General features: G+C 32.7%; 2 protein-coding genes across 3 annotated transcripts; one reads left to right on the forward strand and one right to left on the reverse strand.

Annotated features, from left to right (window-relative positions):
* Nucleotides 1-1,016: 1,016 nt before the first annotated feature.
* LOC114391007 (probable adenylate kinase 7, mitochondrial) lies at nt 1,017-2,955 on the forward strand. Its single transcript, XM_028351993.1, has 4 exons — nt 1,017-1,432; nt 1,771-1,911; nt 2,007-2,189; nt 2,404-2,955. The coding sequence occupies exons 1-4, from the start codon at nt 1,103-1,105 to the stop codon at nt 2,554-2,556; spliced, it is 807 nt and encodes a 268-aa protein (XP_028207794.1). The 5' UTR covers nt 1,017-1,102; the 3' UTR covers nt 2,557-2,955.
* Nucleotides 2,956-3,133: 178 nt separating this feature from the next.
* On the reverse strand, nt 3,134-9,831 carry LOC114391006. Of its 2 annotated transcripts, none has more exons than XM_028351992.1 (9): nt 9,693-9,831; nt 8,313-9,110; nt 6,385-7,478; nt 5,631-5,925; nt 5,297-5,509; nt 4,685-4,858; nt 4,146-4,343; nt 3,943-4,056; nt 3,134-3,687 (listed from the first exon to the last, which is right to left on the reverse strand). In XM_028351992.1, the coding sequence occupies exons 2-9, from the start codon at nt 9,021-9,023 to the stop codon at nt 3,355-3,357; spliced, it is 3,132 nt and encodes a 1,043-aa protein (XP_028207793.1). In that variant the 5' UTR covers nt 9,024-9,110; nt 9,693-9,831; the 3' UTR covers nt 3,134-3,354. The 2 variants fall into 2 exon arrangements, with proteins under 2 accessions (XP_028207793.1, XP_028207792.1); XM_028351991.1 differs by having other exon boundaries at nt 8,313-9,125.
* Nucleotides 9,832-16,781: the final 6,950 nt, after the last annotated feature.

The raw sequence follows: 16,781 nt of genomic DNA on the forward strand, positions 1-16,781 counted from the left end.
ATAAATTATTTAAAAAATTGATCTATTGTCCACGCAGACTGCGAGCCCCACGAGCCGCCAGTCCATGGACCCAAGCTCGCTTATCCACCCCTTGTAATTCGATCTGGGTGTGGATGCCAGTCCCATCCAATAATCTTTAAAGTATTTTGCACACTATAATGTTGATATGAGAGTAATCATCTACTATCGAGTCATACACTTAATTGGTTTCAAGCCCTAAATATCGAAGAGAGAAGAATGGTCATATTGTAATAAAAGATCGTCATCTTGACATAGGATGACATGTTAAACAAATCATTTAATACATGTTCCTAATTTTATTTTATTTTTAAGTTTTAATTAGATCTCTACATGACTGAAGTTAGTAAAGCTATTACAACTTATAAATATGTTTTAGGTTTAATTATTTATTTAATTTTAAACTTATCTTTTTTAGTTCTTATAATTAATAAGTAGATTTTTTAGTCTTGAAATTTAGTAAATTTTTTAATCATTTGAATTGATATTTTAATTCTCAAAAAATTTATATTGTTAAATATTTTTTTTAACTCCATTAGTTAAAAAATTTTAATAATAGAGGAATTAAAATATCAACTTCAAAGACTAATAAATACACTTATTAACTATAAGAATTAAAAAAGATAAATTTAAAAATTATATAAATTAAATGGATAATTAAACTTATGGTTTGTTTTAACCGCTTTAGCCGACATAAAATAATTCTGGTTAACACGGATCCATTCAAACTCAAATTAAAGCCGTTGCCACGGTGCCATTTATTCCTTTTTACTATTCATTGCTAAAAAAATACTCCAATAGTCCAATGACGTTAAAGGGATCACAGTGCTCTCGCACACACCGGATCCCACCCCTCCCGCGTAGTAGTATATTTCCAATCACTACTAGTGGCAAATCGCTCTCGTTCCCGCCACGCGCCCGCGAGTGGCACTTCCGTAATTACACACCACAAGCAGTGCCATTTATCTAATAACCCCAAATAGCAAAATCCCCTTAAAACCTCAGGCTTCTCTCTTTCTCTCTCGCGCAGCCATTCCCATTTTCACTCTCCCAAAACCCCAACACAAAAAGCGCCACCGCCGCCATGGCCTCGATCGCACGACTGAGGTCCGCAGTTCCGCCGCTGAAGGCCTTCCTCCGCCCTGAGCGCGGGTTCGGATCGGCGGCCGCGGTCCAGTGCCACTACTACGACGACGACGACGACGACGTGGAAGAGGAGTGCGCGCCACGTGGCATGCTGGACGCGCAGGGTTGCACGCCCGAGCGCGGAGTGCAGTGGGTGATGATAGGAGAGCCCGGCGCCAAGAGGCACCTCTTCGCTCAGAGACTCTCGAAGCTTCTAGAAGTTCCTCACATTTCCATGGCCACGCTCCTCAGCCAGGACCTCAACCCTCGCTCCTCCCTCTACCAGCAGGTAAATTAATCAATTCTTCGATCTCTAGGGTTTCTAATTGACTTTCATTTCTTCGTACTCTTTCCGAGGAAAGATGAGGAAGGTAAGAGAGAAAATTTTGAAATTTAAATATAACCAAATAGAAGAAAAAATTGAACTTTTACGTTTAAAAATCAATTTTTCTCTTTTCTTTTCCCTCTTTTCGTTCTCTTTTATTAAACAAAAGAAAGTACATCATTACTCATCTCTTTTTCCTAAATTTTTCCTCTGCTGTAAGTCCAAAAATACCATTAGGGTAATGGGAAGCAAAATTATTTTCTTAACTAATATTAGTGTTACACGGGGTTCTTCCAATGCAGATAGCACATTCCTTGGATCATGGAAAACTTGTCCCTGAGGATATTATTTTTGGGCTACTATCGAAGAGATTGGAGGATGGATACTCGAGAGGCGAAACTGGGTTCATTCTTGATGGATTCCCTCGAACAAGGATTCAAGCTGTAAGTTGTTTCATTTCATCTTTCAAAATCATGACTCGAACTGCTCATAATTTTTTCAATTTTATTCACTCAAAAAATGTCGTGATGTTTCTCAGGAGATTCTTGACCACATTGCTCATGTTGATCTGGTGGTGAATTTCAAATGTTCAGAAGAGGAGTTAATGAAAAAGAATCTAGGAACTCGAAAATTTAATGCTTACCAAGAATATATTCTTATGACTAGCTCCAGGTCAACAAAACAATTGCAGGATGATCATGACCAAAGTCATGCAGAGGAGGTGACTATATATTCTCTCTCTCTCTTTCTTATTTCCATTTTAGCATGTGTTTGGTTTAGTTAAAAAAAGATTATTTTGCTGGAAAAAAAAATGTGCTTAGAGTATGCTGGTTTGAGATAAACTTTATTCGCCTTTGTTTGTTTCTAGAGTGTAGTAGTCACTCTGTGCCTTATTATGTGTACTAATTTTTTGAGGGGGTATCTGTCTCTTGTAGTGCAAGCTGTTGGAAGATTACTACAGGAAGCAGAAGAAGCTTCTTAACTTTGAAGTAGCAGGTGGGCATGGAGAAACCTGGAAGGGACTTCTGGCAGCACTACATCTTCAGCATATTAATGCTCTTAGTTCTTCACAGAAGTTAACTGCGTGAAGAAGGGCCACAACTGCGTGAAGGGTTTATCTTCAATGGCATCAATCCATTGTCGGCATTCTAGTATATGTGAATATGAGAGCTACAATTTCGTAGAAATTGTGTCGGTGTCTAAATCGTTGATTGTTTTGCAAAATTTTGAGAATGCTAGTTTGTTCTGTAGTACAACCGTCCAAGTATGAATGAATCAATACGTATTGTATGGTCCTAAATCCCTATAGGTATTGTCTTTTTTTGTTCAATGGCCCCAATATAGTCTCTTTTCTAGTTAGTTTTTCCTGGTCTCAGAATCATGTTATAGGAACCATGTGATGTTGTAAAAGATTAAAAAGTTACCAAAAATTTTCTGCCAGGTTTCTGTGGCTATCTTAAATATCATATATTATTTCTTTTGGTGAAGCCGTGCCATATTTGACTACAGCCAAAAGGCCAAATTTGTTTGCATATCTTCATCTCAATTCTCACGTGCTATTAAATATTGTAATCTTCAAATCTTTCCCTTTCTTTTAGATGCGAGTTGTACTTGAATTTCTTTGGGTTTTCAAACTCGAGATTCAACCCAAGCAAAATCAGCATCTGAAAACCAATCACGTAAATAAGCAACTCATATTAATCTCACATGACCTTATTGTACGATACACGCAATGACTCGTACATCATTATTTATATGCATGCCATTTGCACCATCTCGTTTTTCAATACTTTTTGTTCTGTTAAACCTAGAGTATATATATCTTTCTTTTTACATTGACACCCAAGAATGCTACAGGAAAAGGGTGAGATCTAATTTGTGCAAGGTCATTCACTGTTCATCCAAACATCCCTGAGGAGTTCATATCTGATGGCAGATTCATCGCGACTGTCTTTCCCCTTCCGGTTGGAGTTTGTTGATGCTGATGAGGATGAGCCAATATTCAATATGGAAGATAATGGATAGTTTAGTTCATCGAGCTCATCATCACTGGTGTATGACTTCCTAACAACAGAAGATTTGCTTCTTCTTAGCTGAGATTCACTTCCAAACTCCCCAGTAATGTTTGTAATGGTAGCTGCTGGTGGAGGGGAATATGCAGTGGGAGCTGCATTGCAGGGGAAGTTGCTGATAGACTCATTTTCATCCTCAAGATCATCCTGCGTCAAATTAAACACAAATCAATTAATCATAGAGCATTGTACATCAAATAATCATAGAACATTGTACATCAAATAAACATAGAACATTGTACATCAAATAAACAACTATAGTCTATACATATGATGAGATGAGTCATGTCAATTTCATTTACCCATTGTTTTCGTTAGGCATGTATGAAGTATCAAACTAGAAATCCTACAAATAAATAATGAGAACAGAAGGACAATTAGATGCGCATCTGTTTATCTAACCTGTGAGTCCAGAGCTTCAAAAACATCAGTGGGAATTGGATCAGGGCAAAACTCATCCGGGACAAAATTGTCTAGAATCTTCTTGATTAGCGATGCACTAAACATTGGACACACCTTCACAAACAAGGATGAAAGAATGAATAAGGAGAAGAAATGCATGGCAAGTTAATTCTATGATGAAAAACACAAGTTCATTGGCTAACCTCTTTCCTGATGGATGCATTTAAGAGCATATCCTTAGGAAGCATCAGGAGGTCGCTTAAAGCATTAAGAAGATGGAAGGACTTGAAGGTATTTTGACTTTCATCATTGCTATCAAGGTCATTATCATCTATATCCTCAAGTGGGTCGTCATCATCCATACCAAATAGACCAGTCAGCCATCTAGACCAGTTACCAATCTGAGAAATCCAGAACACAGATAAAAACAACTTATCAGTTATGTCCAACTTATCTCCATGGACATCATATAGAAGATATGAAATCAAATCATCCTCTAATTTTTCATTATATTAGTGGCGAACTCCAGGCCAAAAACTCATAATCCTGGCTTATCTTTTAAAGGTACATTCTAGACAAACGGATATTAGCAGAAATAAAAGGAGTAAATTGAATCTATAATTGTAAGTTGGAATTGCATTCACGAGTAAATTGAACCTATACCAGTAGGTTGGAATTACACTCATGAGTAGACAGCCAGATATTATAGTTCACATAAAAAACTATAGATCATAGAAATTACCGCAGTTTTTAGCTGTGCACCAGCCCCAAAGCTTGATTGACCAGGTGGAATGGGGAGAACCTTGGGATCACTAATGGGATCAGATACAGGATCAGTAGGAATATCATCATCAGATTCCCGAAGAATGGCATTGAACATAGCAACATCTAATCTAGCCACACACTGCTCCATTATCTATAATAGTAAAAGTCAAATGCAGTCTGATGTCAATTTCATCACCTAATCGGACAAAATGTATATCATATTGATTAATATATTCAAAGACATCAGTTTGTTGAGGAAGTTTATGGTTTCCCATCCCAGAGGGGACAGGGATTGCAAATTTTTGGCTTCAGCTGAAGCAATTTGCAGAAATCATACTTTTCTCGCCCTATTCCTCCTATGAGGATTCAGTAGGAGCACTAAGCTCCAGTGAAAAATACATACACTCCTTATTGTTCTTTGTTTAGACAATCATCCATTTCAAAGCTCTTCGGCTACCCATTCTAAATAAACCTACAGATAAATGACAATTGAAAAGGGACAATACAAAAAGGTACTACAATGAAAAGCTTGAGTGCTTTCTAGCCTAAAAAAATAGAAGGAAAGGATGAAGGAACTGGATAGACCAACCAATTTAGGTAGCACAGACAAACAGCCACACTCGTGCCCTCCAGCTCGGATAGGGCAAAGCCTTTCACAGGCTTCTCTAAAAGCATTCTTCCAAATATCTAGTGATAAATTTCCCCACTCTTGATCGCATGAACTAGACATATTTGTATAGTTTTTTGCTGAATCCTTATGAGTGATCTTTGCATCAGCAAGCTGCATATGTGGAGTCAAAGACTGCATATAGAGAAAGAATGATCCATGTTAGATACCAATGGAATTATTTGATATTAATAATAAATGAGCTTGTATGGGAACTTTAGGATTGTTGAAAGGGAATATGGGATGAAAGTGTTACCTGCCACCAAATAGATTCCACAATGCGAGAGAAGATCCAAGCTTCAACCTTTTCCAATGCTGATGTGAACACATTTGGGTCATCCCAGTTACCTATACCTCCATATTCAAAAGCTGTATTTTCAGTTTTTCTATGAGAGAACCCCCTCCATAGTAATGGTTGTGTTACCTTGTCATTCCCTTCTCCATTCCTCCTACTTGTACTAGATCCAGAAGGATTAGATGGTGTCATGCCTTTGGTAGTTTTGCTTATAATTGTTCTCAGCACAATAGAATTAGACAACCAAAATGTTAACCTGAATCCAAATCCAAGAAGAGGTTAATCACCCTGGCAATTAGCACAGTTTATGATGAAACTGTAACTTCCAATTTACCCAGTAATAACCAGCAACCTCTAATATCTAATCTGATCTGTTCGGCTGAGAGTTTCATGCAGGATATCCACCTTATCTGCCATGTAATCTTGTATTATCTTTTTATTTTTTTGCATCGACTAGAATTAGTTTGTTCCATTTGAAACAGATCAGTGTATGTGTAAAGTTTTCCTCATGCCAAACAAGCTTATTGTTTTCTGAGTTAATTAATTAAATACATTTTTTTATTAGAAATTAATCCCAAACTTCTCATGATGCAGCAACTTGTGTTTAAAATATTATGTTGACTAGTAATAGAAAAATGGATACATATACTTGGAATAAAATGAAGTAACCATTGTACCCAAAAAAAAGGCAGTAACCAATATAACTCAAGCTTACCTTGGGACATCATTTCCACATGCCTTTGCAACAAGGGCTAATCCTGAAACAGCACTTTTAGCTGCCCCAGCCCTTCTTGCTTGAAGATTTTCTTTACAAGCATGAAGGTACAGCCTCGAAAGGCGTCGAGCTGGGGCATGAACCTTACTCGTGGAGCTTCCATGCTCAGCAACTACTGAATATAAAGCAGCCTCAATACCAGCAGCTTCTCTTAACTCTCCTTCAAGCATCTTTATCTTGTTTTCCAAGTGCTCAATCTTGCGATCTAAAATGGCATTTCTGGCTTCCCTTGGATAAACCTTGGCATCTTTTCTGTCACTGCTTCTAATGTTCCCTCCATTATTTTGGGTATCTCCATTAACACCATTTTCCTTTACCTCAGCGAGATGATTGTTACCAAGTGACCCAATAGACCTAACTGAGTCGGCTGATGATCTTACAGACCTCACATGCTTTAATCTTTCATTTTTCAGAACATTGCCTTTCATACCATTATCTAACCCACCTAAAGAATATGAATTGCTACTCAAATTAACTTGATCTTTCACACCTTGTGCCACCGATTCATCTTCTACATGATATTGCTTATCAGAATGAAACATTTCACTTAAGTTGTCTTTGGTTCCCAAACCAAAGCTTGGATTCTTGTCCACGAGGTAATTACTGTCTAGAGATGTAGTGTTGCTAGAATAGATGTCAAAATCACTTTCGTCATTGTTTATTTGAACACCTGTACTCATATTTCTACCATTGGAAACTTTTTCACAACCCTCCTGATCCAAATTTTCATCATCACTGCTTATGGACCTGCTCTTAGAATTTTCCTCCAAGATTGGGGACGAAGAATCAGCATTCAAAGAAGCAGCCTGCTTTGGGGTTGTTGCTGATCTATGATTTGGAGTACTTGTAATAGAGGTATGACCATTTACTGGACTCCCAATTTTGGAGGACACATAGGATGAACTCCTCTCCAGTCTCTCATATGCATCTTGTTCCATCTCATTCAACTTCTCAACTCTTGTCTCTGAGGCCAAGGGATGCTCATGCTCCTTGTCATTCCTACCACTGTTTTGAGCTGGTCCATTTGGTGCATTCTGCAATTCAGTAGCAATTAATACATGGCTTCATGAGAATTTTCTTATATACTATTATATTTAGATACACCCACCAAGCAAAAAGCAAGCATAATCATGCCCCTTACAGAAAAGAAAAATAGCAATTACTAAATGGCTTGACAAGAATTTTCTTATTGTACTATCATATTTAGATGTACCGAGCAAGCATTACCATGCCCCTTATAGCAAATAGAAATGTGTAAGGAAACATGTAATTAGATATGGATAGGAAACAGGGATTTTATTGGAATCACACTAGAGATCCCCTTACTTCCATAGTACGTACCGACCAACTATGGAAGAAGATGCTCAGTAAAATGAAATGATAAACAGAAAAATAGTAAAGACTGAACATGCACCACTGCCCCAGGGGCTGCAACCTCCCTACCACCTAAATCACTCAATTCATGCCCCCAACAGTTTCCTTCCTGTTCATTTAACCAACTCACTCATAATACACTCCCTTATCTTCTTTCTATTTGCACAATCTGTTATAACAAATGAAAAATAATCCCTATTCTTGCTCATCCCTTTTCCCACGCTTTTTTTCCTTGCTCTTGAGCTTTCTTCCTATCCTATACTTGGGTACTTGGGAAAAATAATCCTATTCAAGCATTTGATGGCAAGTTCTAAAACCCTGCTCAACAAGTGCAAACCATCTAAACATTGTGATGACTGCATATTCTCCTATTTCAAAAAGTATATCCATGGAATAAGGCTAGAGGACAATACAAATTGTTACAGACACTAACATGGTTAGAGCAAAAGAAATGTATATTGCTATAAATAAGAGAATGGAATGTAGGTGAATACCTCTTCATGTTCGGGGGGCATACACGCGCTAGACTCAGAGGAAGTAGTGACTGCGGCCGCAGATGAATGAGATGAAACATCATCATCAGTAGATGAGGCAATCTCAGCTTCCTCAGCATACTCTCCATTCATCAATTCTGATATAGATTCACTGCCATTATTTCCCTTTGTCACCTCCTTTGACAAGCTGTCCTTCAAGGAGGACTTAGGGCAGCTCTTTTCAACAGGCTCAATTTGAATGAACAAAAGTGGCTGATCTGTGTTTCTGTAGTTCCTCTGGCAGTTCAATGGCGTACGAATGCTCAAGGTCTCTCTAAGCACGCCACAATCTGCCAAGTCTATGATGGCAGTCCCCAGTAACTGCCCTTTAGTGGTCTTATCTCTTCGAGTTTCATGCAAGTGAAACTCCAAGCAATTCTTCTGGAACACAGCAGCAGTACTATTTCGAATAGACATATCCCTTGACAGAGTTACAGGAAGCCTAAACGACTCGTTAAACTCGAGTTTTCCCTCACCGGCAGCAGAATTAGGACCAAGCGAAGGTGAAACTACACCGGTAGACCCCGAAGAGCGTTCACCATTCTCCCATTGTATCAACACAGAACGAAGTGATCTGAGAGACTGTGATGGGGGCCAAGGCTTAATCTCCTGAATGTGAATGAGGTACTCCATATGGATAGCACCACCACTTCTCCTGTTCTTTCCTTTCATGGCTGCTGCGGCGAAGATAAGGTCCTTTCAAGACAAAACTCCTTACTTAAATGCAATTGAATATGTAGTTGAACAATCACAAGCCCTCTGAAGTGCAACAAACTGCAATAAATCAGATTGAGATTTGCAATTTACCAACAATCCAAGTCAGCTAGCAATGAGTGGTATTTGAACTAACTAATTATTAAGTATAGTTGACTCAATAAGGGGAAAGAAAACAAAAAGGGGAAGTTGGGGAAACAGAAAAAAGAGTAAAACTTTGCCAGTGAAGCAGCCAACCCAAGATTTGGTGGTGGTTTATCTAGAACAAACTTCCAACACTGAGGACACAATGTAAGGACAAGACCGTTAAACTATTTAAGACACTAAAATTTATCTTCACTTAAAGAAAGTTTGGTGCAGATAAATTGAGACCAACCATGACACCAAACAAAAAATACAAAAAAAAATACAAAAAAGAAGAAAAAAAACAACAAAACATTGGACACAAACAGAAAGACTCAGATCAAGCAAGTGAAGGAGAAACCCCAGTAATAAAGTTCAGAACTTGAAGGCAAATCCAAGCAGAAAAATGATAATGCAGAACATGGTGTCAAGTTAAATACAGAAGCAAAAGTGATGACAAGTTTGAAGTGGAGAGAATGCTTGAAATGTAAGAAGAGTGAGTACCGGGAAAAGCAGTGGCAGGTAAAATCAGAAAGATGCAACAGCTAACTCGAACTGCAAGAGGGTCACCACCAGCATATCTATGGAGGAGTCTTGCAAGTGAATGAAGATGGAGAAAATGGTGAATGAATGTCTTAAAAAGATAGTTAAAAGAATTTATTATTTATTATTACCAGAAGAAGAACATTACTAGATGAAGTATGAACAGAAAAAGCGCAGAATATTCACAATAAATAAAGTTATTTTAGTATTACTTTACTATTTTTTTAAAAATTCAACCATTAAAATTTCGACTAAAAAAATTCAACCGTTCATTTGGTTAAAAAAAAACTCAGCTAAAATAAACAGTGTCTTTTTTCCCCTTCTAAATAAAAGTATAAATTTTTTAATTCATTCAAATTAATTTTTAAATTTTTTATTACTTTTATTATAATATATTTTCGTTTTAATTTGAAGTTAAACTAGTAATGGTAAACAAATGGATAAATTTAATTTTTATTTTTATTTTTATTAGAAAAATACAATTACTACAAATTTTGCGTTTTCACTTTTGATTTGAATTAGTTATTATTTATTTATAATGAATAAAAATATGTAGTATAATCAAAGTTTAAAAATTAATTGAAATAAAATAAAAATATAGTACTTTGTTTAGTAGAACAAAATTTACGATCTTTATATGCATTTTCTTTTTTATTTGATTTAATACTTTGTGCGGTTCTTGTTATGCGTGTACCTTTCTGGGTATTGGGAATATGAAAATGCAGAACCATAGTATCTTAGTGATAAAAGGAAAAGTGGCAAATTTTGTACCAATAAAATGATATTATGATTTTGGGAAAAGCTAGTATTTTAGTATTAAACTATCTACTATCTAATATTCTAATTCACTGCTTATCAATTTTATTTGTGAGAATTGATACTCGAAAAAAAAGTGGGTGTACGGAGTTACCCCTTATCGTTGGACAAGAATAATTCATGTTAAGCAGAAACGACGTCGTTTAGTGCAAGCCATCAAAAATAAATAAATCATGATGCTCGGTGACTGAATTATGATGGGATGCCTGGGCTGAAAATGTAGACCTCATTAAATTTTTAAAATAATAAAAACAAAGCTATATTTGGAAGTGAAAAAAGTTTCCTCACGCGCATTAAAGGAGCGCGTGCCTCTAATATATTCTAAGCACTTTCTAAAAATAACACTTTTAACTTTTTTTAGGGTTAAATACATTTTTTTACTTGTAATTTAGTATTTTTTTTTATTTTGATTCTTTTATTTTTTTTTCTTTTAATTCATGTAAAAGTGTTTTTTTCTTCTAAAGCATTTTAAATAATGTTTTAAATAATAATAAAATATTTTAAACAGTAAAAAAATATTATTTAAAATACTTTAAGAACAAAAAATAAAATATACATTTTGTAAGAACTAAACTGAAAAAAATTATAAGGATAAAAATAAAAAAACACTAAATTATATGAAAAAAAAGATATTGAAACTTTTTTATATTCAAAAGTTTAGATAAATTAAATATTGGAGACTCACCAATATTAGAACTCATGATAAGTTTGAAGGTTTAATGAATATTTATAGAGATATTTACAAATTATTTACACATTAATAAAATTTTCATATCAAAAATAAAAATTAAACTCTTATCCTTATAAAATATGAATTTGTTTTTTATTAACTAAATTAACTTTTGTTGGTTAATACCTTTACAGTTTATAGTCCATGTTTTATTATAAATTCTATATTATGTTAAATAATTTAAAATTAATTTTAATCAATCTTAAAACAATAGACCATGAAATTATAAAAAAAAATAATTATTATAATTCTCTATTAATAAAATAAATAAATTTTTTTAATTTAAAAAAATTAAACGAGTAATTAAATACTTTAAAAAGTTAAAAATTGTTACTAAAAATGGCACAAGGCGCGTGAACACGTGCAACGCTAACTCAACGTGCCATGCATCGTTTTCAAGCTGGGCTGGCTATGCTAAGTGCCCACCGACACATATAGTTGCCAACAATAATGTTAATATGTTTTCACAATAAAAAAATAAAATAAAATATGTTAAAAGACTAGCTAGTAGCAGCTTGCATATTTTATTATATATAGTCCCAAGTAAATAACTACATTGATGATGTGGTGGTACCCATGACACCTTTTGAGACCTTCACCACAGCTAGGGTTGAATTCTTCCTACCATGGCTTGTAATCCCAACATTTTTTCAACATTAATATGGAAATATGTTTTCTCTAATAATAATAAGAAGTTAATTTTATAAAATTCTTATATTTCTATAAAAATTAACGTTTTTATCAAAATTAAGTTTACAAATATGACTTCATGGAATTCAAATCATGCTACGTTGATGATAACTATATGTGCTTTTCTTATCAATGTAAGTTGATTTAGTTTTTGTCCTCTAGAAATTGTTTAGTGAGTTTTAATTTTCATATTTTTTTTAAAATAACTCTTACTTTTAATTACTAATAATGTAGCATGTATCTAATCATATAACACCACATATCACCTCAAGATGTATGTTAAAGAAATACTAAATAGTAACATAATTTTTTTAAAAAAAAAAATTACGAAGACCAAAAATCGTAACAATTTTTTTGGATGAAAAAGATAAATTTATCATAACTATTAGATTAAAAACATATTTTAAGTTGTGATCATAAAAATTTGAGTTCAAAATTAAGTGCTTAAATTTTATGTAAAGAGAAAATATGTACTGTTAAATAAGGTGAATAATTTGTTTTCTTGAACAATAATAATTTTTTAAGACTTAAATATGTGAATGCTTCTTCATTTTTACTTTTTGATATTTAAAAATTTCTATTTTTTATCCCTACTGTTAGAATTACGGGTGATGTAGCTATTAAATTTTTAGAAATTTGATTGTGCTAGTTTTAAAACTGTTAGTATCGATTTTAAATTTTAAATTATAATTTACGACGGTTAAAAACCTTCATAAACAATTAAAGGAGGAAAAAAGAAATATGAAGTCAAATCTTGGAGAGAGAGATCTGAAAGAAAAACCGCTGCGCACCATTCCCGCCACCCTCCTTCGACATTGCGCACCGCCTCCACCGCCAAATTTGATCCCACGTGACCCTTCTGCCTCCGAACACTTGCACCATTGCACGCCGCTACACCTAACCCTGATGTCGCCATGCTGCTTGCACCACCTCATTCAGGTTCTTTCTCTTTTTCGTCTATCTCCCTATGTTTCTATGTTCTTCTTTTTTGTTTTGATTATGCATTGTGTTGATGTTGTTCTAGAGTTTTGATTCTGTGTTCATATGATCTTCTTGGTTTTATGTTTGATTTGAATTGATATGGCACCATGAAGGAGAAAACGAAATGGGTGTCAAAAATTCTAATTTTAATTTCAAAGCAAATACTAACGGTTCTAAAACCATCACAACTCATTTTTAAAACGCTAACAAGTCATGTCAATAGAGAAATCTTAACGGCAAGCATAAAAAATAAAACTTTTTAAATATCATGGAGCCAAAACGAAGAATTTTTTTTTTATCAAAAATTTAAAAAACAAAATTTGAATATATGTCACAGAGCACTAACATATTTAAGTTTTTTTAATTGGCTCATAGATGAATAGGTTAGGTTTCACATATTAACTTCTTTTATTTATGAGTAAATTACATTTTTTTTCTTATGATTTTATAATTTCTCAACTTGCCTCCTAAACTTTCTTTTGTCATTAAATTATTTTAAATTTTAGGGTAAAATAATTTTTTTTAATTAGAATACAATGACAATCATATGATCATCTGTCATATATTTGAATTTTTTTAAAATTTTGATAATAATTATTTTAAAATTTACATATGGAATAATTTTTAATTAGTTAATCAATTAACAATATTTCACCAAAAAAATAGTTAACAGTATAAAAATATTTATTGTAATAGTGTATTAAAATTAAATTAAAAAATATTACAATTATAGTTAAAATTAAGATGGTGGGCTTAAAACCATAAATGAATTAAGTAAATTCAATCTAATTTTTCATTTTTCATTTTAATCTAAACTTCAGTTAAGTTTCATTTTTCTTTTTCTAGGGAATAAGACATATCGTGTAATTTTTCTTAATAAACAAGAGAATTAGGAGCCAAACAAGGAGTGGAGGACATAGAATTAGAAATTTAGAACTTGGAAATATTTTTAGTGGGCTATTGTAATTGTATGTATCTCAATGAATGTTATTTTAACTCTTGCGACGCATCTTCACCTTGATGGGCTCCATCCAGACATTCAATTCACCTAATTTTCTTACTATAAAAAAGGAAAAAAGAAACATTTTGGTACGTGGACGCGTCTTTGAACTTTTAATTACAACTACAATATGTAGTGTTCATTTTACACATTATTATAAAATGTAAAATGAATCAATAAAGATTGGTCCCCTTACTAAGAAATTGATTCATATTTTTGTTATTAACGCCAGGAATATTTTTGATAGATAATTTGTAAGTATTTCGATAAATATTTAATAAGCTTTAAGATTTGTCTAGATTATGGTGAGTCTTCATGATCTAATTTATTTAAATTTTTTCTTATAAAAATAATAAAAAATAAATAATCATGTTTATAATTATAACATTTAGAGGTATAGTTTTAATATCTAAATGCTTAATAAGCTTTAAAACTTGTCTTGATCATGATGAATCATGGCTTAATTCATCTAAATTTTTTCTTATAAAAATAATAACATAAAATGAATAGTCGTGTTTTGTAACATTTAGAGGTATTGTTTTAATATCTAAATAAATATGTTTAAAATTTTATTGGAATTTATTATTTAAAAATGAGACTTCCAAAAATATTATTGGAATTTTATGTGTTTTAAATTATGATATTGATATTTTTCATGATATTAAGAGGAAAATTTATAATTTATTTTTACTCTAACGCTTGTTGATGTACAGTCTCATTTATTAAAAAAAATATCATGATTGTTACTCTAAATAAACATGATATTTTTCAAAAGAAATTAAAGTTTAATCTAAAAGTAACCTCTAACGCTCTCAAGTTTTCAACCTGTCTTTTCAACCTGTCTCAACCTTCAAGTCACATCTTCAAGAAAAGCAACTTTAATAAGTCACATGGTTTTTAGGTTAAGTTTGTTGATTCATTAAAAAAAATTCACTAGGACTGTTGAAGTTAGAAATTAGAGTGAATTAGTTTCCAAGCAACTTTAATAAACCCATGGTTTTTAGGTTAAGTTTGTTGATTCATAAACAAAAAATTCACTAGGACTGTTGAAGCAAGAAATTAGAGAATTAGTTTCCAAGCAACTTTAATAAATCACATGGTTTTTAGGTTAAGTTTGTTGATTCATTAACAAAAAATTCACTAGGACTGTTGAAGCTAGAAATTAGAGAATTAGTTTCCAAGCTAATGAGTGTGCACACCAAGTGAAGCTCGAATGACTAAAGTTTAAAACTATATCAGTTCTTCACCAATCACCACCAAACACTCAACACTCCTCGGCCTACAAGTTTTGGTATAACTTCCATAGTATAATAGCACAAGGGCCTATGCAAGGTGCAGTTAGCTGCTTCACAATTATAGCATGCACACAGGAATAAAACTTTATACAGAGTTTTAGATATTATTTGTACTGTTCTCTAATCAATATTAAAATTTTACTTCGATAATGTATATAATCTTTTGATGTATCAAAAGAATCTATATAATTTTTTTTAATGTAATTGGTATTTCAGATATTTTTTTATTATGTCATAGAATACATGTCTCAATCTATTAAATTAAAGGCTAATTTTGTTATTAATGCATGATTATTATTAGTTTAAGAAAATTTTATATACAAAAAAATCAAACAGATATTCTCTCATTAGATAGATGGTTTCTCCACATGTAAATGTAGTAGAACCTTACACAATTGTATCAATCCCATAAATTTATATTTTGCAAATTAATAAAATAAAATTCTAATTTTGATTAGAAAATAACACAAATAATACATATAAAATTATATATAAGTTTAGTTGAATATATACCAGAATTTAATGATCATAGACGAAAAATATAAAATACATGTTTACAATGTCGTCTAATTACAATTATCATTAATGTAAATTTTTAAATAATTATCATGCAAATTAAGAAATTAATTAATTACAACACATGATGAGTTATGGAAATTAATTAATTACAATACATTATGATTGGGTAATGATATAAAAAAAATTATACCTTAAATATATAACTGTTTCTCTATCTCTATATATAAAGATGGTATCCACATGGACTATGGAGCTTACCCCCTAGAAACCCTTTGAGTGCATGTATATATTATAAGTTCATTATAGTTTTCTTTTCTGGTAAGTTCACTTAATAAGTTAGTTTAATTTTCACCAAATTAAGAGGATAATGGCGTGGGTTGAGATGTCCATTTCCAGACCTTGATTCATGGCAGACTGAAGTAAGTAATCAACGTAAGATATTTTTCCTTTTCTTCCACGTTGGATATTTGGTTTATCTTTTGATAATATTATACATTGGCCTGAAGTTCTGGTAAGATTTGACAGCAATGGATGTCTACAAGAATTCACCAAAAAAAAAAACAAATAGATGTCCCCAGAACTCACAAAACACCTGAAAAGAACACAAGTCACTCATGTTTCCGCTTCCTAAATCCTAATTGGTAAAAATTATTCGTGCCTGCAGATAAATAATTTTCTAAAATACTCATACTTGATAAATAGTTTTGAAAAATTATTCATCTTGGTGATAAAAAAAAGGCTTAACAACCATTCTCTGATGTTATAGATCCACTTTTGCAAACTATTATTTCCTTTGTTTCTTTTTTATTCAACTAATTCATATTCTTTTAAAAAATAATTAATTTAATTAATTAGGTTAAATTTATCAATTATTTATATTACTCTTCCTAAGTTATCAGAGGTGAGCATATAGATTGATCTAATCCGTTTAAAATTCTACCTTATAAATTTAGTTCACGAGACAAAAGATCTTTCTTTTTAGATCTGGTCCGCAAAACCTTCACATAAAAACTTGGTTC

Source organism: Glycine soja, chromosome 16, assembly GCF_004193775.1.
Source record: "Glycine soja cultivar W05 chromosome 16, ASM419377v2, whole genome shotgun sequence".
Lineage (NCBI taxonomy): Eukaryota > Viridiplantae > Streptophyta > Magnoliopsida > Fabales > Fabaceae > Glycine > Glycine soja.

Excerpts from the sequence above, each read along its gene's own strand:
- LOC114391007 (XM_028351993.1), top strand. The coding sequence starts at position 1,103 with ATGGCCTCGATCGCACGACTGAGGTCCGCAGTTCCGCCGCTGAAGGCC. Across the intron at positions 1,433-1,770 it reads GCTCCTCCCTCTACCAGCAG|ATAGCACATTCCTTGGATCA; the intron begins GTAAATTAATCA and ends CTTCCAATGCAG. Across the intron at positions 2,190-2,403 it reads ACCAAAGTCATGCAGAGGAG|TGCAAGCTGTTGGAAGATTA; the intron begins GTGACTATATAT and ends TGTCTCTTGTAG.
- LOC114391006 (XM_028351992.1), bottom strand. The coding sequence starts at position 9,023 with ATGAAAGGAAAGAACAGGAGAAGTGGTGGTGCTATCCATATGGAGTAC. Across the intron at positions 4,859-5,296 it reads TGTCTGTGCTACCTAAATTG|ATAATGGAGCAGTGTGTGGC; the intron begins GTTGGTCTATCC and ends TTACTATTATAG. Across the intron at positions 4,057-4,145 it reads ATGCATCCATCAGGAAAGAG|GTGTGTCCAATGTTTAGTGC; the intron begins GTTAGCCAATGA and ends TTGTTTGTGAAG.